The sequence below is a fragment of the Schistocerca americana genome, chromosome 3 (assembly GCF_021461395.2).
Source record: "Schistocerca americana isolate TAMUIC-IGC-003095 chromosome 3, iqSchAmer2.1, whole genome shotgun sequence".
Classification (NCBI taxonomy): Eukaryota; Metazoa; Arthropoda; class Insecta; order Orthoptera; family Acrididae; genus Schistocerca; species Schistocerca americana.
Genome location: NC_060121.1, coordinates 895,169,422 through 895,196,896, shown reverse-complemented (window position 1 = coordinate 895,196,896; position 27,475 = coordinate 895,169,422). Strand labels below are relative to the sequence as shown.

The following is a 27,475-nucleotide window of genomic DNA, read 5'->3' as shown; positions in this document are numbered from 1 at the left end:
TGAGATGTGATGCTACAGACGAATGTTGAAAATTAGGTGGACCAATAAGGTAAGGAATGAGAAGGTTCTGTGTAAAATTGGAGAGAAAAGGAAAATGTGGAGAACACTGATAAGGAGAAGGGACTGGATGATAGGACATCTGTTGAGACATGAGGAAATGACTTCCATGGTAGTAGAGGGAACAGTAGAAGGCAAAAACTGTAAAGGAATACGGAGATAGGAATGCATCCAGCAAATAATTGAGGATATGGGTTTGCAGTTGTTACTCTGAGATGGTGGTTGATAAAGGAGAGGAATTTGTGTGGGCCACATCAAACCAGTCAGAAGACTGAGGAACAGAATTGTATACATATTATTACAAAAATCATTTACAGTGAAGTCGAAGATATTGATGAAAAATGATGAACAATAGACTGAAAGTAAAAAAAAAATGTTTTGACTGTGAAGAAATTAAAGATTTTGATGGTTTTTACTCAATCTACCATGTAAGACAAACATACTAATAGATGTAAGACATGTGCTCAAGAAAATATAAAAAATAAGATATGTAGCTGAACTTCTTCTAAATCATGTAATAAAAATTACTAATTATTTGAACTCAAAACTAGTGCTAAAAAAATTTTGTTGTAGGGGCTACAGTAAATTAAAGAAATCAGAAGTAATTAATTTAATTATTTTACAAGATTTTCCATTTCCTCAAGAATTATTTCAAAAGAGTAAGGAAGGCCAAAACGTGTACTAATTTGACAATGGTGTTTTTGAAAACGCTCAATGTCCAACACAAGAATAACTATTGAGACTAGATCAAATTTATCTATCTAGTAGTGAGCTGTTTGAGCAAGAAAATGAGAATAAATGTCGAAAAATGATATTTGAGATTAAAGAAAAAATCTAAATTTAATGAAAAATTTAAAGCTTGGCCTGTTGACTGAAACTTTGTCTCCAGTGATGCTAATACTTGTAAACTCGATACTGTTTTTGAGATAATATACTGGAAGCACTTAATTCTATGGTAGAAGTAGCTAAGATGGAAATAATTTTAGAAAACGAGGTAAGCTGAACAGAACAGCAGCAAATCAAAAGTTTTTTATCAAATTTCACATGTTATAAAGCATCAAATAATACTGAACAATCTGTTCACGTTTTATGCAATAATATCACAAAGTTATATTAACATTTGATGAGTCTATTCATATAGCAAACCCTACATTTAATATTCAAATGTTAGCAATTCTAAGAGAAGCCAAAGTTAATGAAATATTAAATTTAGCTGATAATAAAAAGGCTAAAAGATGCATTACTAGAATTAATAATAGTGAGAACCTGTGTTGTACCTAGAGCAATAGTAGCTGCATTAACACATCACACAGGCTTTGTCTTAGGCAGAGAACTAACTACTGGTGAAATTAAGAAAATTAGAGGAGACAAATACAACATACAAAAAGAGTTAACCCAGATAATACATAACCATTTAGGTGAATACAATGAAGAAGGACTTACTCTAGACGATATTAAAAATATTGAGAAACTGTTGGTTATTGGATTGGGGGCTGTTTGGGGGAAGAGACCAAACAGCTAGGTCATCAATCTCATTGGGTTAGGGAAGGACTGGGAAGGAAGTCGGCTGTGCCCATTCAAAGGAACCATCCTGGCATTTGCCTGGTCCAATTTAGTGAAATAACGGAAAACCTAAATCAGGATAGCCGGATGCAGGATTGAACAGTCGTCCTCCCGAATTGTTGGTTATTCAGATAAATGTTGTATGTGGTGAAAATTTCAATTAATAGTCTGTCGCAGTCCTTAGAGAGCAATAAAAATATATCTGTACAAAAATCACAACCATTTTGATGTAATTAACAGTATGTCAGCATTCTTAGGATCATCATATTTCTGTAATAAATGTAACAGAACACATAACAATAAAAACTTGTTGTTGTGTTAATGGAGAATATAAACACTATTGTAGTTTTGAATGTTGTAAGTGCAATAAAGTATTTACAGGAAGACAGTTTAAGTGTTGTAAAAAAGGATACCCAAAGGAAATTCCTGGTGCCCATGTCGAAAAATACATGTGGTTTGATTTTGAAGCTCAACAAGAAAAAGGAATACAAATTGCAAATCTCGTAATAGATCACAATTTTAATGGGGAAACTGTTTATAAATTTAAAACAAATGATGAATTCTGTAGGTGGATGATATTTAATAAACATAATGATTATACATTTATAGATTATTTTGCTAAAGATAATGATTCACAGTTCATTCTGAAGTACTGTATTAAAAATACAATAAAGCCCTAAACCATCTACACAGGATCTAAATTAATATTACTGGAGATAAAACAATTAGCCTTCAAAAGTATAGGTAGCAGTAATTTATACAAGGAATACTAAATTTTCAGAAACATTTGATCTGAAACATTTAAAAAATGGTTACTTCTCACATTTATTCAATATGCAGGAAAATGAAAATTACATAGGACCGATTTCTGATGTCAAATATTATTGTATTGATACCTTGAAACCAAAAGGCAGGGAAATATTTCTCAATTGGCATAGTAAAATGGTTAAAGAAAAGATATATGGAATATGGCGAAAGAAATTTTTGAATACAGTAAAGCTGATGTGGATATATTAAGAATAGGTTGTTTAGAATTAGGAAAACAGTTCCTAGAAATAGCTAATATAGATTCATTTACCTGGTGCTATAGTAGAAGGCTTTGATAAGGAAACCGATACTGTTTATCACTACCATGGCTGTTTCTGGCATGTTTGTAAAAAATGATTTAAAACTGAAACAATTAACAATGGCAATTGAGGGTCAGTGGATCAAACGTCATTTACAAAAAGTACAGAAATAAGAAATTCAAGATGTATTTTAGTAGAGTTTTGGAAATGTAATTCGATCAAGTCAGCAGTGTATAAGAAACTCAAGAAATCAAAATAGATACTTGAAGTTATCAGACCATTGAATCCAAGATATGTTTTTTTTTTTTTACCTCGTCACACAAACATAACAAAATTGAGAGCTAAAGCAGATAACAATAACACAAAAATAAAATATATCGATATATTTGTTTTGTCCAACATTATTGTGTAGGCCATCCAAGAAAAAAGAAATATAGGCCAAGATGATTTTCAGAAAAATAGTCTGGGGTTATAAAATGTAAATCAGTGGCAACTTTAGGATTCAGTCACCTTGTTGTACCTGCACGAAGGATGATTGATAAAAATGGAAAAACTGCTATCTCTTTTATGCATAAAATGAGCACAAAAAAGAATAAATACATGTAATCACAATGATTGCATAAGAAGTTTTATTGGAGTCAGACAACTGATTAAGCAAATAAAGCTATATAAAAAGGATATAAAATTCTACATATCTACAAAGTGTGTAATTTTAGAACTAAAAGCAATGTTTAGTTTACTAATTATGTGAAACACTTTATTAAAATAAAATTAGAACCTAGCGCCCCTTGACTTCAAAACTAACATGTATACAAAATATATAAAAGTAAACATATGTGCCAGGCGGAGTGGCCAAGCAATTCTAGGCACTACAGTCTGGAACCGCGCGACCACTACAGTCGCAGATTCAAATCCTGCCTTGGGCATGGATGTGTGTGATGTCCTTAGGTTAGTTAGGTTTTAGTAGTTCTAAGTTCTAGGGGACTGATGACCATAGCAGTTAAGTCCCATAGTGCTCAGAGCCATTTGATCGATTTTTAAAAATATGTATTGACTTAGATCCTGATAAGACAAAAGAAAAACCAGAAAAAGGGCTGTCGCTAAGATATGTCTAAATTCACTACGGAGAAATTGTAGACAATATTAAAATATGTGTAAAACTGAGTATGTGATAAAATTTTGTGAGATACTACTAGGGGAACGATTAGATCATATAGATATAAATTTTATTAATGACAATATAGTTCAGAGGAAATAAAATTTCAGGGATTATTATATGGAAAATAACACGCTACAAATATTTTTATAGCAGTATTCAGTACATCAAATGCAAGACTCATGTTATTTGATGTGCTAGGAAAAGCTGTTATACATTTTGATACAGAATTTTTGCTTAAAATTTTATGATTTTTGCACAGTTATCTGTCGGTGGATGTCCACCTGCCACAGAATCTGATACTCCAAAATGACTTTCTAAAATTAATTCTAGTTCACTCAAAATGTCTATTACTTTCAGTTAATATTTTATTTTATTCTATGTGAATTTTAATTAGAATCTCTTATTTTTGTGAGCTCAAAATTGGCTTGGATATTTATATATAGTAGTAAGTGGTTATGTTAAGTGTATTAGGCATGTTTTTAATGCAAAACTTTCTGATGAATTAATCAAATTAATTAGTTATATTTTACCTATAATAAAATTATTTATAATATAATATAATTTGTATCTGTAATACAATTAATTTATAAATAATTTGTGCATTAAAAATGTGCCTAGTTCACTCAATGTTCCCACATTCAGCTCAAAGCATTCATTATTAATGATAATCCCACCTATTATTTCAGAACACTAGAACTAGAGGTTCTCACATGGCTTATGTGCAAACAGCACTGTCTGGGGATTAGATCAGAGGAGAACGCTGCTATACAGCAACTGACCTACATTAACTGAAATGAAACGAATGGATTCAATGGGGATAAAGTCAGTTAATCTAAGAGAGGCACAAATATATTTATATTGCGTCACATGATTGTTGTTGTAGATTATTTGCAAAAGCAAGAGGCTTTCATTGATTTCAGTACACATCATTTTATTTCATCCTCATTAACGCCATATTCATTTTGAATTAAACACACCCACCCACACACACACACACACACACACACACACACACACACTCACACACACACAATATTTACTATTTGTTGCATGAAATGTTGGCAGTTACAGCATCATCATCAGGACGAAGGCATAACAGCCAAAATCTGGTTCGTTTAGCAAATAATAAATATTGTAGGATGTTACAGTAGCGTTGTGTGTGTTTCATTCATAATGTATAAAATAATCTGCTGTAACTGATGGAACATTCAATGAATCCATATTCATTTCATTTCAACAAGTATATCTCTCTTGGAATGGAGAGGTTACAGTCTCGTAGATAGATACTGTAAAGGGTTAGAAATAATTTATTTTTCTCAGAAATGAATAATTTTGAACATTGCTGAGCTTATTGCATTGTGCATAATGAATATTATGTTAGTAAAAGTAGGTTCGTATTGCTTAGAATATCTTAATTACGAGGCATATTCAGAAAGTAAGTCTTCTAGCGTCTCAATTTTTAAAAGGAAATGTCTATTTGAAAAAGTAGATATTATTGATAAACTGGTTCACTATTTTTCCACATAAATGCCATCCCGTTCAGTGCATGTGGTGAGCCGTGACAGAAGATTCTTTACACCCTCCTCGAAAAACTCACCCTCCAGCTCCATTCGCCTCCTCTGAACCGCTTTCTGCACCTGTTCAACTGTTGAAAAGTTGATTCCACTTACGTGTCCCTTCAGGAAGACGAAAAAGCTGTGTGAGGACGGACGTTGCCGTGTCACAAGCACACTCCTCTCGTCGGTGTTACCCTCCTTTTATTCTGATTGCCTCTTTCTAACATTCTGCGTGGTGTCTGTTTGTTCTATATAGTGTCTCCCTACCACTTTCGCACAACGACACTCCGAGCGTGTTTTTTAGGGAATTGACTAGTTTGAACCTGGGACCTGTTGCTGGTAAGGAGACGCCAGACCACACATGGCATGTAGAGTTCAGTGAGACTAGCGATGATATAATTAAATACTTAATGATTTCAGCGTCAGCTCCACTGCACTCCGTGTAAAAGAATCTTAATAGTAACTAAATTTAGTGGAAGGGGTTCAAGGCTTTCCTATTTTTAGTTAGCTGGTAAAATAACGTCGAAAAAGCAGTTAAGTTTACCATTGGAAATTTTATTCTCCTCACAAAACATTGTATATAAATTGCACTATTGATAAAAGGAAATGTTTTAATACAGGATGGTAAAAACCAACTGCGTTCAACAAAAATGTGAACGAATATTCCCTGAATGGGTTTCCAAGTTCTACAATGGATCGAAGGATGACCTATGCCATATCACGTCTATAATCTAGGTTTAAATTGAGTTTCACAAAAGAGAAAACTATCAAAATGGTCTACAGTGACCCTCAATTATCTTTAATTACTTATCTAACTTGTCGTAAATTACAGTGGCTGATGTGGCTTCTCAATAACTATATAACAGAAAAATCATCGCGTTTCAGATTTTTAATTCAAGTGGCAAATGTGAACACCATGAGCTTTAATTGACGATCGACACTAGTATTACGCAAAAAGGGGGTGTAACAGATGAGACGTCTGCAGTTCTGAGTGAAGCTTTATGCGTTGTTATGGGGCATCACATGCGTTCATTACCTTGTCGGTGTTAGTCAGGAGGTGGCAGGCAGCACAGCTCCGCTCACCTCGCCGTCTCGGAAACAACTCTCTCCTAACTTCTCCTTACTACAATTTACCGTAGTTGGTTTAAAAAAGCTATCTGGCTGTGTTTTCATCTGAGCAATCAAGGTCTCAATGTTAACCTTAAGCTCCGCCTACAAAAATTCTGTCCATCCAATGAGAAACGTTATACTTTTTGTGGTGGAGCAATGTTTTTAAAGTTTGTAACGTAACAGAGATGCGAAAAAGTCTCACGCTAAAACTTGCAGCTGGTGTGGTCCTTTTAGTGTTATCGTAAGATCTATACTGTTCTTCTGGAGGGCTCTATCTTTTAACATGGGCTGGGGGGTGGTCCTAGCGGTTAACTGGAGACGTGGGTGTCCGTCCCTTATCGTAGGGCCTTCCAGCTTAACACAGTTCTGCTCTCGGCTTCTGTTCTCGTTTCTCCCCTCGGAACTGCGTTTGTCTCACGGTGGGAAGTTATGACATGCATTTAGGCATTCTTGTATTAGTCTGTGGTATTCCATTTGCTCACTCGTTACTCGTATTACTTTGGTTAATTTAATGTCACGATTTATTCGGAGCTATGTGACATACTACTGGATTTGCTTATCATGTCAGGGTTTTCATGGAAGGTGTTGGATTTGCCTGACACCTTACACCTTTTAAGGTTTTTTACGGACTCAAAACATCGTTGTGCATTGATGAGGCAGAAAGAACCTCCGTAGCACAAGCTGAGGCGGAACAGAGTTCCGTAAACGTGCGGCAAGCGCAAGTGTCAGGTGAGATAGACCAGGAAACAAATAGTAATGAGGAAATTAGCCCCGAAGAAAAGGAGAGTATATTAAAGGAGATGCACGATAGTCCCTTGGGAGGGCACCAGGGAATGCATAGGAGATTCGAGAGGATAAAAGCGTACAAGCAGTGGCGCGGAATGAAGCGGGACATTGAAAATTATATTAGGAAGTGTCCATCATGTCAAAAGAACAAAAACACACAAATGAAAACAAGGATGCCTTTAGAAACTACAGACACAGCTGAAACAGTATTTGAAAAATGTGCAGTGGATATAGTGGGTCCACTAGATGTATCTAGTATAGGGAAAAGGTACATGTTAACATTCCAAGACGATCTGAGTAAATTCATAGTAGCAGTCCCGATTGACAAGCAAGACGCTGAAACTGTAGCTGAAGCATTTGTAGAAAATATAGTATTAAGATATGGAATTCCATCAGTTTTGTTAACAGATCAAGGATCGAATTTTCTGAGTGACGTGTTTAAAAGTGTATGTAAATTGTTGAAGGTAAAACGTATAAATACTACAGCGTACCACCCTGAGTCAAATGGTGCTCTAGAAAGGAGTCATAGAACAATTGTAGAATATCTCAAGACACTTTGTAACAGGAGATCAAAGTTCTTGGGACAAATGGGTGCCGTATGCAATTTTTGTGTTCAACACTACACCACACAGCAGCACAGGTTATACACCATTCGAGTTAATGTACGGAAAAAAGGTTAACATACCAGGAGTACTGCAGCAAGAAACACCGCAGGTAAGTTACGATTATGATTCGTATGTCAATAAGCTAAGAGCAAGAATGCAGGAAGCCCATAGAGTGTCTAGGGATTCTATTATAAGGAGTAAGGTAATCAGTAAGGGACAGTATGATCTGAAGCAGAACCCAAAAGAATTTAATGTAGGGGACAAGGTGTTATTACACGACGAATCAGTGAGACGTGGTAGATCTCGGAAACTAGATTCACAATGGAGAGATCCATTTGAAGTGTTAAAAGTGGAAGGCCCTAACGTAGTTATAAGAGTTAAGAGAAATAAGGAAACAAAAGTACATGGCAACAGGCTGAAACAGTTCTTTTAAAATTCAGGTATGGCACTCAAATGGCAAGTGATGCAACTCATCATAGTGGTAGCAATATACGGCTTCGTTGCATCAGGATACGAAACGAACGATTTCAAAGTAACCTCAATCCCAAGATCATCAGGACTATATTACGATCACGTAGGACAAATAGAGATATACAGTACCACATGGAGAATAGTCACATATGTAACTTAGATGTAATAACAGAAAGATTTCAAAAAGCAGAGAGGTACGGTAAGGCAGCGGTACAGAGGTGCCGTGACACATTGAAACAATTAAACGTTGGATTAATAGAATGTAGAGTATTAGATCAGCAAGTTACACATCACGCAGAAAAGATTACAGGGCTACAGCAACTCGTACAGCAACTCACAAAACACAAAACCAGAAGAAAGAGAGGAGTATTCAACTTCGTTGGACAGGTAAGTAAGATACTGTTCGGAACATTGGACGAAGCAGACGCAGCGTACTATAAGGAAAGAATAGATGCTATGGAAAGGAACTCTGAAGGGTTGCTGAGGTTAACTAAGGAACAAGTGGCAGTGGTAAGGGCCACATTAGCGGGAGTAAACAGAACAGTATATACACTAGAATCAAATGAACACATTCTAAGGACAGGCATGCAGAGACTAGAAAGGTTCACGAAAGAATACGTGAAGGAAACAGATATGGGTTTCAAACAGGTAGCAACTTTTGCCGCTGTAACGGAACAAGTATTACAATTAGCGGCAGTGGTTGGCCAAATCGAAGAAGAGTACGAGCAAATGATAAATGCCATTGTAAATGCTCAAAAAGGGAATACTTCAGCCTCACATTATTAATCCAGTGCAAATTGTGAAGTATCTAAGTTTAATCCGAGACAAATTAAAAGACGTGAAGTTTCCTGTTCCTCTCGCGGAGTCGTCAGGCTACCTCTTGTTAAGAATAATCGATCTAGATGTTTTCATTTCCGGTAGCATACTAGGGTACGTAATTAATATCCCTTTAATAGACAATAATAATTTCAATTTGTACAGAGTTCTCCCATTACCAAAGGAGATCCCAAATATGAAAGGAAGGTACATATACATACAGCCAGAGAAAGAATTTCTACTGATAGATGAATCCAAAAGGCAATACGCGAAACTTTCTGTGGATGATTTAAAATGTAAAGAATTGAGTACGAACAAAAGACTGTGCAGACAGTCATTTGCATTGCTATCGACATTCGACCATGAGGAATGCGAAGCCAAATTATTACAACCGGTAAGAGAAATTCCAGAAGATTGTGTGCAAAAGATAGTCGCACTGAATCAGAGCCTTTGGACCCATCTAAACAGTAACGAATGGCTATATGTAGCTCCTAAGGAAGAAGGACTGACAGTATTATGTGGAAAGGAACCCCCGAAGGATTTATTAATGAAAGGGGTAGGAAAGATAAGTTTTTATAGCAAATGTAAAGGGTATGGAACGAGGGTGTTCATACAAACAGATAGAGTAATTCATAGTAACGTAACAAAGAAGGATATAATACCTCAAATTAATTTAGAATTTGACTGTTGTGTAGTAAACGAAGAAAAGAAGAATGTCTCAATGCTAACTTTAGATTTACCACTGGAGCAGGTAGTAACACAATTAGACGACTTGAAAGTCGCTGGGAAAAGGTTGGACGATGTCCAGCGGATGGCAGAAAGGCAGGAGGAGGAACTAAAATACTCCAGATACTTTACCCATTACTCAGTAACTACATACATAACTATAGCAATAGTCATTCTCATTGTAATAACATGTTGTTGTAAAAATCGTAAATGCTGTAAAGAATGTTTCAAAAGTTTATGGAAGTACTTTGACGATAGTAACTGTTGTGGAAAAGTATGTATAAGAAACACTATAGTAAATCAATATCCAGAGACTAGCTTAAGTAGAAGACAAGCTAATAAAGACACTGAAGAGGTAGTAATATACGAAAGATGTGGGAAAAACCAAGAATATTCAGTTCTGTTCAGAAACAGGCGTTAAGTCAATCAAAAGGTAAAATATATTAAAAGTGTCTTATAAAAAGTTGTAATCAATTTTAGTGTTTTGTCCATTTTGAAACTGTACGTATTTGTTGAATGAAAATGGTATTTTGTATCAATGATTTTAAAAATGTACCTTGATTGTAATTGTATCAAAGATTTGGAAAGAAAAAGTGTATCTTGATAAATGTATGTATAAAATTATTGTGTCTCACAAAGAACTCTATGGAATTAAGTGTATATGAAAGAAAAGAAAAAGAAACATATGAAGTGTTGATGTAACAAAAGAAAATGTAAGCAAATAAAATTGAGAGAACCACAATTGATGGTACTCTTAGGAGTAACGCCAATTTCCCTGGCGGGGGAGGTGTTGTAACCACAGGAACAAGCCAAGTCTAATTGCAGTACCTTGAGAATAGTACGTAGGAAGAAGTTAAAGTTGTAGTGCTGGACGCCAGGCGTGGCCGAGGGGTCAGCCGAGGCGGCAGTCAAACTGCTGGGCAGCGGCGCTTGATAAGAAAGCAAACAGCCAGCAGATACAAACGAAGGTCTGTGTAGGGACTCATGATAAGCAATCAATTAAAAAGTATCAACAGTAAGCATTCCTGGCTAGAGAGAGAGGTCTGGGAGTGGAGAGAGAAAGAAAGAGGGCCCTTGGTGGGGACCGCACTACGTCATGAGGAGCCAATGAAGGGCTCAGGACGCAGTGCGTGACCATATAGGGAGAGGCGCCTCTGCCCCTCCACTCAGCCTCTGAAGAACAATAGCAACAACAATGCTTTAACGATACCAAATAAGGACACGTTGCCTTTGACGCTACGTCATGCCAAGCGCTGGCGGGGTCGAAGGGGAAACGCTAACAAAACCCGAGAGCATGCCGCTCTGAGGGCTTGTCGTGTCGGGTCTTGTCTGGTGAGGGCGAAGTGTTAGAGCGTGATAGCAGCAGCCGACATGGGCTGAGGGACGGGCTGTAGGCAGGCAGCCAGAGATAGTCGCTGGAGCGCGTCAGGGCGTAGCCGCGGGACTCTAACGTAGGGTGCTAAGAAACATTGCAGAACTTCTAGTAGGCAGTCGGAACGGTGGAGTCAGTCACCGTCTCTGTGTTAGACTTGGCCTTCCTGTGAATGCAATCACCGCGCAGTTAGGGTGAGCTGTATTCAGTTAGAATAAACTGCAATTTGTTAAAGTTATCAAGACTTTAATTTCTACCACCTTCCTAGCCTTGTGAAAACCAGGGATTTATACATCTTAGCCAGATCAAAAGTCTCCCTCTCACTACGGTCAACCGGCTAAAATCCCATCCACGAACCATGTTGCTCAATCCCTCGCAATACCCACGCTTGGGACGCGACATTACTTTTGATCTCTATATATTGTCCATTTCAGAACTAATGACGTAATTTTACCGATAGTCTATTTTTTACTTAAGTCCATAGTCAATGACTGTTATTTTGTAGTTTATTAGCTGTCTGGTGTGCTTAACTTATTTAGTTTTTCAAGCGTTTCTTTGCACAATTCCTACATCACATAATTTGATTTCACACATTCACACAATCCTACGAATGTTTAAGCATGAGGTTGGCGAATGTTTTTGCACGAAGGTGATGGACTTGAGAGAGATGTATGTGGGCAAGTATTTGATGCACAGCTTCGTTCGTCGTTCCTTGTTGGCTTTGCAAGTGTGTGTTGCTGTTGTCGAGGTCCCATACTGGAATGGAGCTGTGAGTGCAGAATCTCGTGGTTTACTGGTTTTGTATGTGTGAAAGTCATCGTTATGTGTCGCTGAAAGCGGTCGTATTTCGTTGTAATACTTTGCAGACGACTAGTTTACAATAGGATAGGGATATGGGAAGGTTTGTCGTCTATTCTTCACCCATCTTCTTTCTTGGTCTCAATCTTGCGAATCTTCAACTTCTATTCCTCCTGCTTTTTCTCTGCTTCTTACTTGCTTCTTGGTTCTTCTCTGGGCAGGATATGGAAATATTTATTGATAACTAGTCGCTTTGAAGTTCTCCTCTTAGTAACAGTTTGATAAATTGTTTGGGCATGTCATTTTTACTTTGTGGAAGTTTTCTTCAGTTTCGTGCATCAGCGTGCTGTTTAATAGTAGTAGTGTGACTTTTACACATATTTTTTTGCCAGTGGTGGCTTGCCCAAGTGGTCTTCTCGTTGGGCTGTTTTTTGCTTGCTCCACTGAGTTGGGGCGTTCGGAGACCCTTCTGGCGTTCGGTGTCCTGTCATGTCTCTGCAGGGTTCCGCCGTTGTGTGGTTCCATGTTCTGTCCCAACAGGGTTCTGCCACCCTGTGGTTCAGCTTGGCAGCAGATTTATTTACTGCCCAATTCGGCTACAAGGGCCTTCTGTTGGTCTCGCTGTCCTTTCCCTTCTCTCGACGCTTCTGCCTTGTAGGAATCGTGTCTTGTTAATTACGTCCTTTCCTTTCTTGATATTTCTCGCATTGCAGCTTGTGGGCCGTTGCATCTCGTCCTTGCTGGAGTTTTTACAATGGTTCTTACAAAAAGTTTTACTTATAATCATCTAACATATGTCTAGTACCTACATTGGTTTACGCCTTCTTAAAAGCTTTACAAATTTCGGCACCCTTTCCATGTTACAATTCTAAGATATTTTGAGTCTTAACATCTACAAGAATCCTCAAATTAGATTTTTTTATTTTTGTGTAGTGTTGTGGTGTATAGCATTTTAGTATTTCATGCTGTTAGACTATCTACACTTTATCCCTTCACCTTAATCTATGGCACTATTGGTGATATTTTTGTTTTTGTTTTTATTGAAACTACATTCTTTTTCCCACCTTCCTCTCTCTTCATTCTTCTTTCTCCTGACGATCTTATCTGCAACATAATCTTGAAATATTGTGCTGATGATTTACCAGTAATAAAACTAATCTTCAAACTTGTACTGAAAGTGTTTAATACTGCCAGTCTTAGGTAAAAATACCTCTGCTTGATCTTGTAAAATACCCTCTAATTCTCTTTTACTGTGTTCCAAAATACCTTGAACTTCTTGCAATTTTTCGTCGATTTCTTTATGGACTTCTAACATGAGTTGAGGTGATTCCCCCTTTTGTGCATACCATTCTAATTCTTCATCCTCTTTATCTCACATCATTCTTAATTGTTTGTTTATAACTGGTATTTCTTCTAATTTTAGCTTTTGCTCAATGAGAAGTGTGACATTCCTGAATGTTACGCTACCTTTCCCCATATCTATTATCGCTCGTATCTCATTTAAAAAATCTGCACCTATAATCAAATCTACAGTTAGTTTAGGTATAATCACGAAGTTGGCTTCGATCTTTTGACCTTAAAACGAAAGAGTTAACCTTGTTTGTCTCGTAACTTCCGCAGCATTGTTTCTAATAGGACCTCTTACTTTAATTTTACGTATTTTCAGAACTGGCAATTCTTCATTGGCATTACACTGCATGAATAAATTTTCTGAGATCGCGGTCAGTTCACTTCCGCTATCAATTACAATATTGACTGGGATATGCTTTACCATGGCCTTCACAGTTGGTTGAATTTGAAAGGGTTGGTTCTGTTCTTCTTCTTGCATCAACGAATCCTCCACTGAATCATACATGAGTCTTTTTAGTAATTTCCCTTGTGAATTCGAACTTTCTGTAGGATAAGCTTCGACTGCTACTTCTCTCTCTTTTATTTCCTCTTCTCTATTTCTTCATTCATTTACGCTTTCTTCAACATCTTCTACTTTTTCCTCATCCTCGTCTATCTTCTCCTTCTTCGTCGCTACTTCCACAAATTGCGTCTAAATGCTCTAATTATCGCTTCATAACTTCCTTCATTATATACGTTGGGTTGTGTGCCCACTCGTAACTTATTTTCAACTTCTGTCGACTGCGCATTATCCTCATTGAATTCGCTTTCCCTGGTTTTCATCTCAAATAGCTCTGCAATACTCATTACTTCGTCCTTTCCTCCTACAATCGTTGTGCATGCCTCTGGTAATTCATCTTCCTCGTCAGTATTCTCCCAATTAATTTCGTCCCAGCACGATATTGTTCTTTTCTTGTCTTCGTTTCCATCTGGTCCCTGCGGATTTGTTTCTTCCTTCTTCTCTTCTCGTGATAAGATTTTTACTTCTCTGTTCAAGGTGCTGCAATTGTCCTGGGTCGGTGCGACATTCTCTTTGGCATGGGCGCTTAGCTGTCAATTCTAACGTTTATCGGAGTTTGGTGGGCTTACCTCCACCTCTTCTATCTGTATTCTCTTTTGTTGTTCAGCTTGTTGATAGTGGTTTCTTTGTTGATAATCTATTGTCGTTTCTTGGTGCGAAGTTATCACATAGTTCGTAATTATTGTTTCTTCGTACTGTGTCTTGTGGATTCCACTGCTTTTTGCTTTCGTTTTCATGTGCGCTTCGTCTTTTTCTTGCGTCATCTTCCGAAAATATGAACTCTAGTTCCCTTAGAATACCTTTAAATGCTTCGACGTCATTCCCTCCACGACCTACTAATGATTCCTGGTATTTCAATGGTAGCTTCATCGCGCATAATTTAATCAATTCTCCGTCACTGTATGGTACATCTAAGCATTGATTTTTCTTTGCTATTAATTCGAAAAATTTCACGGGACTCTTCTCTCCTCAATTTTCAAAATATGGGTTCTGTAATAATTCGTACTTCACTCTGTTCTGTGCTTCGCTGGACCAATATCGTGAGAGAAACTTCTCTCTGAAATCTTCGTACGATCGGCATGTCGCTGCAACATTCTGCATGGTTTCTGCGACTGTTCCTGACATGTGTGCACATATAAAATCTAATTTGTGTGCTAACGTCCAGTGTTCTGGTAATCCTACTCGGAATTGATCAATAAAAGTTCGTGGATGTAATGAGTTTCCTTCTCGAAAGTGTTGAAATTTTCTGACTGTGAGGAAATGATAATTGTCGTACTTCGTCATAGTTCCATATGAAATTCACGATTCTTCGCCACTTTTGTTTCTGATCATTTCTCCCGTCGTTCTTTCCGGTTGTGGTGGATCCATTGGATATCGTCCACTGTAACTTTCGCCTACCATTGCGTCGTACCATTGGAGTGGTACGCAATAATTTTCTTCCATCGGTTGTGAACGTGTAGCTGAATGCATTGCACTGAACTCTTCGCGACCTGGCTTTCCATTGTCAGGTATTGGTTCGGTATCTAGTCTGGCTAACCTCGCTGCTTCATTGCACGATCCAAACTGTCTTGCACCATACATTTGTGGTTCCGCATGTGTTTGTGATGACGTTTGTTCATCAAGAACTTCGAAACGTGTTTGTTGCTGTGCAGGCTGTCTGATTTCACGAATGTTACTTTCCGCCTGTGATTGGAATCGCAAATGCGTAATATCTTCGTTGATTGCTTGTTTTTCCGGTGCTGTTACAGATACGGATGTGGTTGCAGACTCAGTGCTTGTTCGATCCTGTTCACTACGCTCTTCAATTGTTTGCAACAACTCTGTTCGCAATTTCTGAAATTGTCGTTTCGTTTGCGCTTCTATTTTGACTATGCGGTTATCATATCTTTTCAGCGCTGCTTTTGTGATACGTTTGTGTAACACACTGTTTTCAACAACTTCACGCGCTGTACATGCTGCTTGTCTAGTAATTTCGTTTATCTGTTTCTCTAGTTTCTTGACTTCTCCCTGGGTGTTGTTACGTAATGTTTTGATCTCGTCCTGAATGTTATTACGCAATGTTTGTACGTCCGCATGTACCTTGTCAATGTCTGTTCTCAATTGATTGTGACCTGTTATTAAGTTTCCTATCACTTCTCGAGATTCTTTTGCCTCATCTTCAATATGACTTCGATGTAACTGAATTTTTTTGTTTTGTTCTTTAATCGCACGCATTTGTCTCGTGGTTTCTGCATTCTGAATTTGAATTTGGTTCGCTATGTTTTTATTTTGCCTTGTCATGGTTTCCGTAATTTGCTGTAATAATTCAGCCAGATTGGTGGGTCCTATTGCGTTTCCTTCCGATGTCCTATGCTCTGTGTTTTCGGCCAAGTGTTGGTTCGCAACCGATTGCATTGAACTGTACTGTTACACGTTTCTGCTCGCATTCCTTGTACTCTGTGGTGAGGGAGCTCTGATTACTTGTACTATGGGTTCTACGTATTCAAGACGCAAGTTAAAATCCTCATCGACTGTCTCTCTACTTTCCTGCTCCTCTGTCGTATGCTGACTTACGTTTTCTGTGCCTTGACGTACATTATCCACGTTATGGTGCGTTATATGTCCTATTTCTCGCGATACTGCATCATCTGTTGTACTGTCCTCTATTCTCTGTCCATTTTCATGCTGGGTCTCTACCTCAATTCGGTCAAGGTCTCGATTTGCCATTGCTAACCTTTCCGAATCCCTTATTTTCTGCTTTAAAAGCAATTCACGCGCCCTACTCCGAGTCAACATGCGCTCATACGATCTCACGCGTTTCATAAACTTTTTGTTCACACAACTTGACACTTATTATACCCAAGACTGACAATCCATTCACTTACTTGTTGGGTCAGAACCAACTTGTCAACGATGTATCCGCCACCTGTCCGCTTGCATTGAGGAGAAAACTTTATTCTAACAATTTTTAAAATTCATAACTTAATTATGCTATTGTCACTGCTATAATGTCTCACTATCTATCGCTGCAGCTACTGTTTTCAACTATTTATGCCTTTCAAAAAAAAATTTTAACAGGATATTTTTCTGACCTAGTTAGGTATGTGGTCGACCTTCTATCATGGTACTTTACCATCCTGGCAGGGTCGCCATTTTCTAACATTCTGTGTGGTGTCTGTTTGTTCTATATTGTGTCACCCTACCACTTATGCACATGATGCTCTGATTGTGTTTTTTAGGGAATTGACTAGTTTGAACCTGGGACCTGTTGCTGGTAAAGAGACGCCACACCACACATGACATCTAGAGTTCAGAAGAGTTCAGTGAGACTAGCGATGATATGACCAAATACTTAATGATTTCAGCGTCAGCTCCACTGCACTCCATGTAAAAGAATCTTAATAGTAACTAAATTTAGTGGAAGGGGTTCAAGGCTTTCCTGTTTTTAGTTAGCTGGTAAAATAACGTCGAAAAAGCAGTTAAGTTTACCATTGGAAATTTTATTCTCCTCACAAAACATTGTATATAAATTGCACTATTGATAAAAGGAAATGTTTTAATACAGGATGGTAAAAACCAACTGCGTTCAACAAAAATGTGAACGAATATTCCCTGAATGGGTTTCCAAGTTCTACAATGGATCGAAGGATGACCTATGCCATATCACGTCTATAATCTAGGTTTAAATTAAGTTTCACAAAAGAGAAAACCATAAAAATGGTCTACAGTGACCCTCAATTATCTTTAATTACTTATATAACTTGTCGTAAATTACAGTGGCTGATGTGGCTTCTCAATAACTATATAACAGAAAAATCATCGCATTTCAGATTTTTACTTCAAGTGGCAAATGTGAACACCATGAGCTTTAATTGAGATCGACACTAGTATTACGCAAAATGGGGGTGTAACAGATGAGACTTCTGCATTTCTGAGTGAAGCTTTATGCGTTGTTATGTGGCATCACATGCGTTCATTACCTTGTCGGTGTTAGTCAGGAGGTGGCAGGCAGCACAGCTCCGCTCACCTCGCCGTCTCGGAAACAACTCTCTCCTAACTTCTCCTTACTACAATTTACCGTAGTTGGTTTAAAAAAGCTATCTGGCTGTGTTTTCATCTGAGCAATCAAGGTCTCAATGTTAACCTTAAGCTCCGCCTACAAAAATTCTGTCCATCCAATGAGAAACGTTATACTTTTTGTGGTGGAGCAATGTTTTTAAAGTTTGTAACGTAACAGAGACGCGAAAAAGTCTCACGCTAAAACTTGCAGCTGGTGTGGTCCTTTTAGTGTTATCGTAAGATCTATATTGTTCTTCTTGAGGGCTCTATCTTTTAACATGGGCTGGGGGGTGGTCCTAGCGGTTAACTGGAGACGTGGGTGTCCGTCCCTTATCGTAGGGCCTTCCAGCTTAACACGGTTCTGCTCTCGGCTTCTGTTCTCGTTTCTCCCCTCGGAACTGCGTTTGTCTCACGGTGGGAAGTTATGACATGCATTTAGGCATTCTTGTATTAGTCTGTGGTATTCCATTTGCTCACTCGTTACTCGTATTACTTTGGTTAATTTAATGTCACGATTTATTCGGAGCTATGTGACATACTACTGGATTTGCTTATCATGTCAGGGTTTTCATGGAAGGTGTTGGATTTGCCTGACACCTTACACCTTTTAAGGTTTTTTACGGACTCAAAACATCGTTGTGCATTGATGTTCTCCCCCTGAGGCATAAATTCAACGTAAATGCTGCCTTTTCGGTCTCAAAATACTGAGGCCATATCTTTTTTTCCCCGAATCTGTGGTTTTGAATTTTTTGGCAGATAGGGAACTGGTGTGACGCCACTGTGACGACTCTGCTTTTGTCTCAGGCTAGTAGTGAGCCACCCACGTTTCACTCCAAGTCATCCCAGTCACTGCAGAGTTCATAAGGTCCTCATCTTCCAGTTCAAGTCGCTTAAGAAACTAGCGGTCGCTAGTAACCAGATTTTTGTTCGTTTTTTTTTGTGCTCCTCTGTCAGCTGTTTTGGAACCTATCTTCCAAAAAATTCTGTGTCTTGTATGAGAGAGTTCTGCAGAGTTGTGGAAACATTGCAGAAATTTCATCCACTGTCAATCGACAGTCTTAACGAACATTTTGTCCGATTCTTCGCACCAACTCATAAGTCAGAATGGGAAGTCCTCCACTGTTCTTTTCGTAATCACCACTTTTTCTGTCTCCACTAATCTTTCTAGACATCTTACACACACCCCTTCCGTTCATAACAACTTCTCCTTATACCGTTTTGATTCGCGAGAAAATTTCAGTACGTGTTAATTCTTTCGGGAGTACGAAGCAGATCACAGCATGTGGTTTGCCCTTGGCGGGATCTCTTACCGACATCTTCCACGGAAATGGACGGTACAACATCAGTTTACGTACTAACGTGTTCCTGAGATGCTCGTTTTGGTCAGAGCATCTCCATCTACCATTCAGTATTGCCAACCCTCAGAAAACAAAGAAACCCAGTCTGTTATGGTCACAGCACACTTCCTTCCTGAATATGCCTCTTATTATCTTTTATTTTGCCAAAATCTTCCACTCTCTTTTATAAATACAATCAGAGCATCTCCTTCTACCATTCAGTATTGCCAACCCTCAGAAAACAAAGAAACCCAGTCTGTTATGGTCACAGCACACTTGATTTTTGAATATGCCTCTTATTATCTTTTATTTTGCCAAAATCTTCCACTCTCGTTTATAAATACAATCAGGATACTGAATGTTCTGTAACTATCGGAACCCAGATATTTCTAAATGTTTCAGAGTTTGGAAACAAGGTAGTGTAAGGGACAGAGAGAGAGCAATACCCACCCGCCACCAACTGCTGCGCAGCTGCTGCCGGCTGTCTGGGAGTTGGCAGCCGCGAGTTTCCGCGGAATTTCTGCCACCATCACTTATTCAGGGCCCTCCCAGGCAACAAACACGGTCCAGGCGCCGAGCATTCTGTTTCATTACGAGTTACTCGCACTCTGCGCATGCACGTCTCTCAGACTTCGGTAACACAACTTTTAAGTGGCCAGTAGTTCGTAATGATTAGTGTATCAGGCCTTGACAGTGTTAAATAACGACGTTCACGTAATAGGTATCTTTCTTTTTCTTTCAAAAAAATTTAAATGGTTGGAACATATTCATCTGAATAGGTTTATACAATGACGGAAAAAAATAGCAAAACGAAAAAAGAGTTGCCGGCCGTAGTGGCCGAGCGGTTCTAGGCGCTACAGTCTGGAACCGCGGGACCGCTACGGTCGCAGGTTCGAATCCTGCCTCGGGCATGGATGTGTGTGACGTCCTTAGGTTAGTTAGGTTTAAGTAGTTATAAGTTCTAGGAGACTGATGACCTCAGCAGTTAAGTCCCATAGTGCTCAGAGCCATTGAAGAAAGAGTTGTGCGACAAAAACTAAAGTTAGTAGCAGTGTTTAGACATCTGAAATATGTTGTCTACTCATGTTTCACACCAGTTGTATAAGAGTGGTGCTAGTACTACCACTATGACGATGCAAATCAGGTTTTCTTTAAATACACGCTGTAACAGTCATGAGCGTTAGCTACATTTGGGATTAGACGTGGTGAGTTGACATTACTCGAGAATGCATTTAAGGAGGCAAAGACGCCACTATCAGTACTTCACTGAGTCGGAATGGGGGCGTCTGTTAAGCCTACAAGTAGCCGGATGTGCCTTCTGCGATACTGCAGAAAGACTTTGCAGTAATGTAGGCACTGTACATGATTGCTGTCAGCGCTGGTCATGAGAATACACGGTCGCGAAAAGACTGGGCACCAAACAGCCACGTGGCACTGCCGAGATCATCTTCTTAGGCAAATGGCTCTGACGGATCGCACTGCATCTGCAACAGCTATTTGAGCAGCAATTGGCAGCACAGTGACACAATGAACTGTTGCAAATCGGTTACTTCAAGTATAGCTCCGAGCCAGACACCCTGTAGCGAGCCTTCCACTGAACCGAAAGGACCGCCATCTGTGACTTCAGTGGTGTCAAACGAGAGCTCATTGTACGGAATGGTGGTAGGTCTGTTGTGTTTTCTGATGAAAGCTGGTTCTGCCTCGGTGCCAGGTGGTTCGACCTGTTTCTCTGCCATTCATGAATAGTATTTCATGGGGTGTTCTCCAACAGGATAAGTTTTGTCAGTATATCGCTGTTGTAACCCAACATGCTCTACGGAGTTCGACTTGTTGCCTTGGCCTGCTCGATCATCATACCTGTCTCCAGTCGAGCACACGTGAGACATCGTCGGACGATAGCTCCAGTGTCATGCACAAACAATATTCCTGTATTGACCGGCCAAGAAATGTAGGTATGGAACTCAGTCCCATAGACTAACATCTGGCACCTGCACAATACGACGTATACACTTTCGCATGCTTCCTTTCATCGTTCTGACGGTTACACAGGTTATTAATGTACCAGCATTTCACATTTGCAATAGTTTATCTCGCGCTTACATTAACCTATGATGTTGCAATGTTAATCACTGAAATATGTTGCCTAGAGAAATATATTTCCGAAATTTTATTGTTCTACATTAATGATATTTGGTGTTTCAATTTTTTCCGTCAGAGTACATAATGTAAGAACTTAAAGCATGGGATATGTTTGAGCGTTGTGGAATTAGAGGAGCAGTACATAAATAGCTCCTATTATGTCTAGTGACTGGGATACAAAAGCACACCACCACCTCTGTTACAATATCCTTACATATATGTTACCAGTTTTGCCGGTTTAATATTACAAATTCAAAAATTTTAACGTGGACAGTTACTGACGCATGCAGAGGTCCAGTTTCACTTGAGCTGTGGCACCACGCATCAAGTGCCCGATCAATGGACATGTGTTGCAACACACCAAGCCACGTTTACACAACTAATAGCGAACTGAACGGTTAACCACCACAGAACCACAATAATAAGACATGACAGTGCACAAGTGCCAGAGTGGCTCCTGGTCAGGATTCATAAGGATGTGGGCGTCTGAAACATATACAAATGAAACAGGAAGTTAAAGAGGTAAAGTGGTCTATATTTTGAAAATATGAGTGCAGATGGATGTGATCTGTGGTTGGTGAACAGATCACAAACAGGCCATGAGAGGCGATGAAGTACAGAGCAGCATCTGGGAATGAGTAGAGAGAGACAGAGAGGGAGATAGAGAGAGAGAAGTACGAGAATGCCATACAAGCCAGGTGCTGGGGACATAGAAAGTGAACGAGTCTCCACCAATGCCCTACGGGAGTCCTGGCTACAAACACGTGATTGCCCTCCCATGCTCCCTATTGGGCCTATACATGTGCCATGCAGAAATGATGTCTGTCAGCACCCTTACCTAGAACGAACCATTTTTATCCTGAAATGAGAACTGAGACTGACACATAGGCCACAGAGGTTAGTACCAGAGTACTGGCAATTAATTAAGTGTGAAGAAAACATTTTTGAATTATTAGTCAAATAGAACCAGTGGCCCTACACTGGTGGTGGCTTGGACATACATCCTCTTTCCATAAAAGACGGGTTGCCCAGATGGGGGACTTAAAATCTAGTGATGAGATACAGTTGCTTTCTCGCAACTGTCAAAAGGGGGCGTACGGTTGGTCAGAACTTGTACATTAGTGCTAATCTGCATAGAGGCTTTTTTGGTGGCACTGGCCACTGCAGCTGGTTTAGGGCAGTGTAAGTTGGCTGTGGGATATGGGGTTGTTAAGCGTTTGGGCTCCAAAGGGCAGCAGGACATCTCATAGTAGTCAGTTAGCTCGAAAGCCAGAAGTGGTTGGGCCCCTGTAATAACTGTATGACTAACGTGAGCCTGGAGCCATGGGGAGACGTTACTCAGTTGTACGACCTTGATTGCTAAGCTAAGCAAAGTACTTAGCAAAGAATTAGAATTTAAAACACTAGGACCTCAATAATGAGTCACATTACAATCACATTCTATAGCTACTGGGAGAAACATTTAATCTATAATGATAACAATCATTAATACACAAATAGCATAACCACGAAAACCAGTAATTGTCCATGACAATGCACATCTCAGTACTTGAAAAGTTGCCAAATGCTGAGATTTAAAGGAAACAATAAAGTACTTGAGATATCCAAGAACGAACTATAATGACTAATTCCCAACAGTTCACCATTCTTGATGCATGGTAGGCTCAACACGGAAACTATACTGGACTAACTAGACAAACTGAACTACAGCACTTATACACTGCAATTTTTCACCAAAGTGACTAGAGAATACTCAAATATTCTCTTTTTTTTTAAGCACACTAGAGCAAGTCATGCTCCACCAGATGTTCATTTTAGAGGCACAGATGTTGGAAGGTTCACATCTCCACATACGAGTTACATAACACTAATCAGTACCAGATTAGTTTACCCGTAGATAAACGTAAAGAAGATCAAGATATCTTTAATGTGATTCAGCAGCCTTGCTGTAAATTAGGCTCTACATTCTTAACTACCCATACATTACTCATTTCTGACAGTTACCAAAACGAAGGTATCTGTAAGCCTTACACATTAAATATGTGATGTATAATTTTTCAGACTATGTGACGTACTCCAGCCACTATGAATCAAGATGCAAAAGAATTAATGATAGTAATTGTCAGTGGGGATTGATTAAATCAATGGAGAAAGCTGAAAATCTTGTCCTAGACTGGGATTCGAATCCAGCTCCCCTGCTTATAAGGCACATGCACTGACCGTGCATGATACAGTCGTCATTTTAACTGAATTGACTATCTTAGCATGCCTCATGTTAGATCAAAATTCCCAACTTATCCATACACTACCAAATTAGTGTCCCTTGCCCATTGCCATCATTATTCGTGACATTTTGCCCATTCCCATCAGTTTGAACCTGAAGGGATCATTGAGCATTCTCAGTTATGCATGTGGTGTCTTTTCTGTCGGAAATGTGCAGAAGGACAGACACCACACACATAGATTAACTAAGATAATGCCTTGATTTACACGTTAACCATTTTCCTAATTGTTGCAAATCTTGTGTAAGATACCTTGTTCGTCTAAGAATGTGAAATTCTTTAACGTAAATTGAAAATTATATAGGAACCTTGGTATCTATGCGTTCCGTAAAATCACCTATAACTTGGAGTAACAGTAATACGGAATCTAAAATTTAGTTAATAACGTGTACTTTCGCAGTACTTAAAGTTCAACAAATGGAAGTAATATACTAATGGATTTACTAATTCTGTTTAAAATCTTAAGCAATTAATTCAAGGGGTAGATGACGTTAACTATAATGAATACACTTCACTGATGTTACTGAATTGTGTAATGTATTGAAATTACTGTCTGCAGACACAATATGAATCATATTTGTTAAGTGCATTGTGCAAAGAAAAGTTATTTCTACCAGTACTTCACAAGATGTGCAGATCTTACTAAATATGTACAAAAATCTATATTCCAGTTTTACAAAAGCAAACTTTCTAACACTAGTATTTCTGCATAGTTGGTATGTTAGTAGGCATAATCACAGTATTTCCATGATACATCACTGTTTATGTGGTGATCCTCAAAAATTAAATCTACTTTCATGTAAGTTTTATTCACAGAGTAATTAAAAAATAATCCTTTCAAGTGTCTGTACCATTGACCAGAATGTTAAGCATCATTAATACGGATCTGGTACAGTGCCAACCATAGTCCTTATGAGAATAATGACAAAACATTCACCACGGTTTTATTGGAACGCTATAACTCTTGTATAGGTTTAAGTACTAAAAGTACAAAATAACAAGACTGCAGTCTCACTCTTGACAGGATCCCTATTCGCTGAGGCAAGAGGTGTAAGCCAGCAACATACCCTGGGTCTGTAGCTGGTGTCATTTGAAATGGTCAACATTAGCCACATGCAAGAAACAGGCGTGCAAGGCTCGTCACAATACTAACATATCATGATTGCAAGGCCACAATGTAGGGACACGTGCAGAGAGTAGGATGGTAAGGAGGAATGGCACCCTCACTGAGCTCCGTGCTCATGCTGGATGTGTGCACACTGGTGAAGGGGAGCATAGCAGCGGTGCTGCACGTGGCTTGGGCTTCGTCCTGTTGGCTGGCGTGATAGTACCACTGTGAAAAACTCCCTGATCCATAGGGAGAGTACAACAGAACAGAGCTCTGCACATGAGGTTCTGGAGTTCATTTCTAGGCTAGTGGCAGAAATCAAAAGGATGCAACTGCCCATTCAGTTTACAGTTTTGCAACAGAGAATCAAAAATATTGTGCAATGTGTTTAGCTCACATGCCTTGCATAGAACTGACATCAGGAGTCTCAAGGGAGATAGGTATGCTGGATTCTTGTTCAGAACGTTTGTGGTCCATGTGAGATTCACTGACAAAAGAGTATGAAAATTTCAGTAACGACTAGTACAGCGAACTGTACTTACTCTACTGATCAAAGAGTGCATAGGTATTTACGGTATAATTCATATCGATTTGACTCTGGGTGCAGGAGATCCCTACATCTTTTAATACTTTGGAGGGTACTAAGTTTGATTCATGGTAGATCAGCAGGAATTATGGCTAGCTCTGGTGCCAGATGACTGTGGCATGACTTCAACCTGTCAAAATGCATGATCACTATGTGACATGCTAATTGTGGCTTGGCTTTCAAAGGTGACAAAAGATACAAAATCTATTATAGACATTCGTAAGATGAAGTAAATTTTTTCATATTCCCTTTTCTTAATAGTTCCACTTCAAATCCCACTCACCATGTTAATAGGATTATAATAGGGAAAAATAGCACTTCATTTTAGTTGCCTAAAGGTTGTACTTAAATTATTTTGCTGCACCCTTCTACAAGTAGTTTTGAGTCTAATGGCTACTAATTTGACTGCACTTGAGTCAGTCCTGGAAGGGATTATTTAACTCGAAAGAGAAACTGACTTGTCATCTGCACAGAAGCTCATAAAGTGAGTACCCACTCAACTCGGTTATTCAGCTGGTATAGGCAATATTTGTTCCAATCATTGGACATTTCTTAGCATAACAAGAAAGCCTCGTTGTTATTGTCTTGTGCACAATTTCAACCTTGTGATTTGTTTCAGGATGAAAAAGGGTAATTCTTCATTTCTTGATCGAAGAGTCCATGGGTGTACTGCCAGTTCATAGGGTCCAACAAGCACAAAATTTCGGCCATCATTCATGTCACTGTCGTCACGTGCCATGTGACCAGATGACCAACGTGTCGTGCACATAACAGAAAAAAACAAATAGGTTTCCATCCAGATAACGCCAAGGCTTCCTCCTCGAAGTACTCCATTTACAAATTCGAGACCACAGGCGAGAGTGGGCTGCCCATTGCGACTCCTTCCAAAGCCAAAGGAAGATAACCTTTCCTGGACGTCATGGTCCAGAGAAGAGCTGATGGCACATTGGGTCGATGTGCGTACTGCAAACAGCTGCCACCACGCTTCTCAGAAAAATGAGGTTCTAAAAACACTGGTACATAGGGCGTGCAACATCTCAAACGCAGAGGGTCTGCCTCTGGAGCTGGAACACCTCAGAACCGTATTCCCAAAGAACGGGTACGTGAAATGGCAGATTAGACTCGATCTCCACCCCAGTACGACAGTACAACCTTTCGAGATTGAAGAAGTCACGAAGGAAGAAGTGGCCATTGCACTTATTCCGTACACAGGCGCACTATCGGGGAAAATCGGTCGCATATTAAAGGAACACCGAGTTAAAACAGTCTTTTTCCCGCCCAATAAAACACGAGCGTTATTGGGAAGTGTGAAAGATGATCTCGGCTTGCGGAACGCCGGCGTATATCAGATTTCCTGTCAGTGTGGTGAGGCTTATATTGGACAGAAAGTGCGCACTATCAAAGATCGGTGCCTAGAACATCAAAGGCACACACGACTCAAGTATCCTAACAAGTCGGCGGTCGCAGCTGACTGTTTGGCCGAAAAACAGAAGATGAATTACAAGTGTACCAAGATGTTGGTTCAAAATTCTAAATGCTGGGACATCATTGTCAGAGAGGCCATCGAAATTCGCACCAGCGACGAGCTCACCAACCGAGACTGCGGTTATAATCTTAGCAAAGCGTGGGAAACAGCACTGAGTGTAATTAAGAAGATACTCAGCAACGAAAACGATCTGGTGAGCTGGGCGGACGTATCAACTACACCGACATTGCCACAGACGCCGACCCCAGCATCACCGCGACTGCCGACTTGGCCGGCCGAAGTGGCCGTGCGGTTAAAAGGCGCTGCAGTCTGGAACCGCAAGACCGCTGCGGTCGCAGGTTCGAATCCTGCCTCGGGCATGGATGTTTGTGATGTCCTTAGGTTAGTTAGGTTTAACTAGTTCTAAGTTCTAGGGGACTAATGACCTCAGCAGTTGAGTCCCATAGTGCTCAGAGCCATTTGAACCATTTTTTTTGAACTGCCGACTTGCGCACGCGGGGGAGC

The 27,475-nt window shown here is 39.3% G+C and overlaps 1 protein-coding gene across 1 annotated transcript in view; it reads left to right on the top strand.

Annotated features, from left to right (window-relative positions):
- Positions 1-27,475, top strand: part of LOC124606481 — a 76,881-nt gene that overhangs the window by 36,395 nt on the left and 13,011 nt on the right. The window contains exons 3-5 of the mRNA XM_047138464.1: positions 8,344-8,525; positions 8,705-9,022; positions 9,135-10,058. Coding sequence (XP_046994420.1) covers positions 8,344-8,525; positions 8,705-9,022; positions 9,135-10,058 — 1,424 coding nt within the window. The remainder of the gene's footprint in view (positions 1-8,343; positions 8,526-8,704; positions 9,023-9,134; positions 10,059-27,475) is intronic.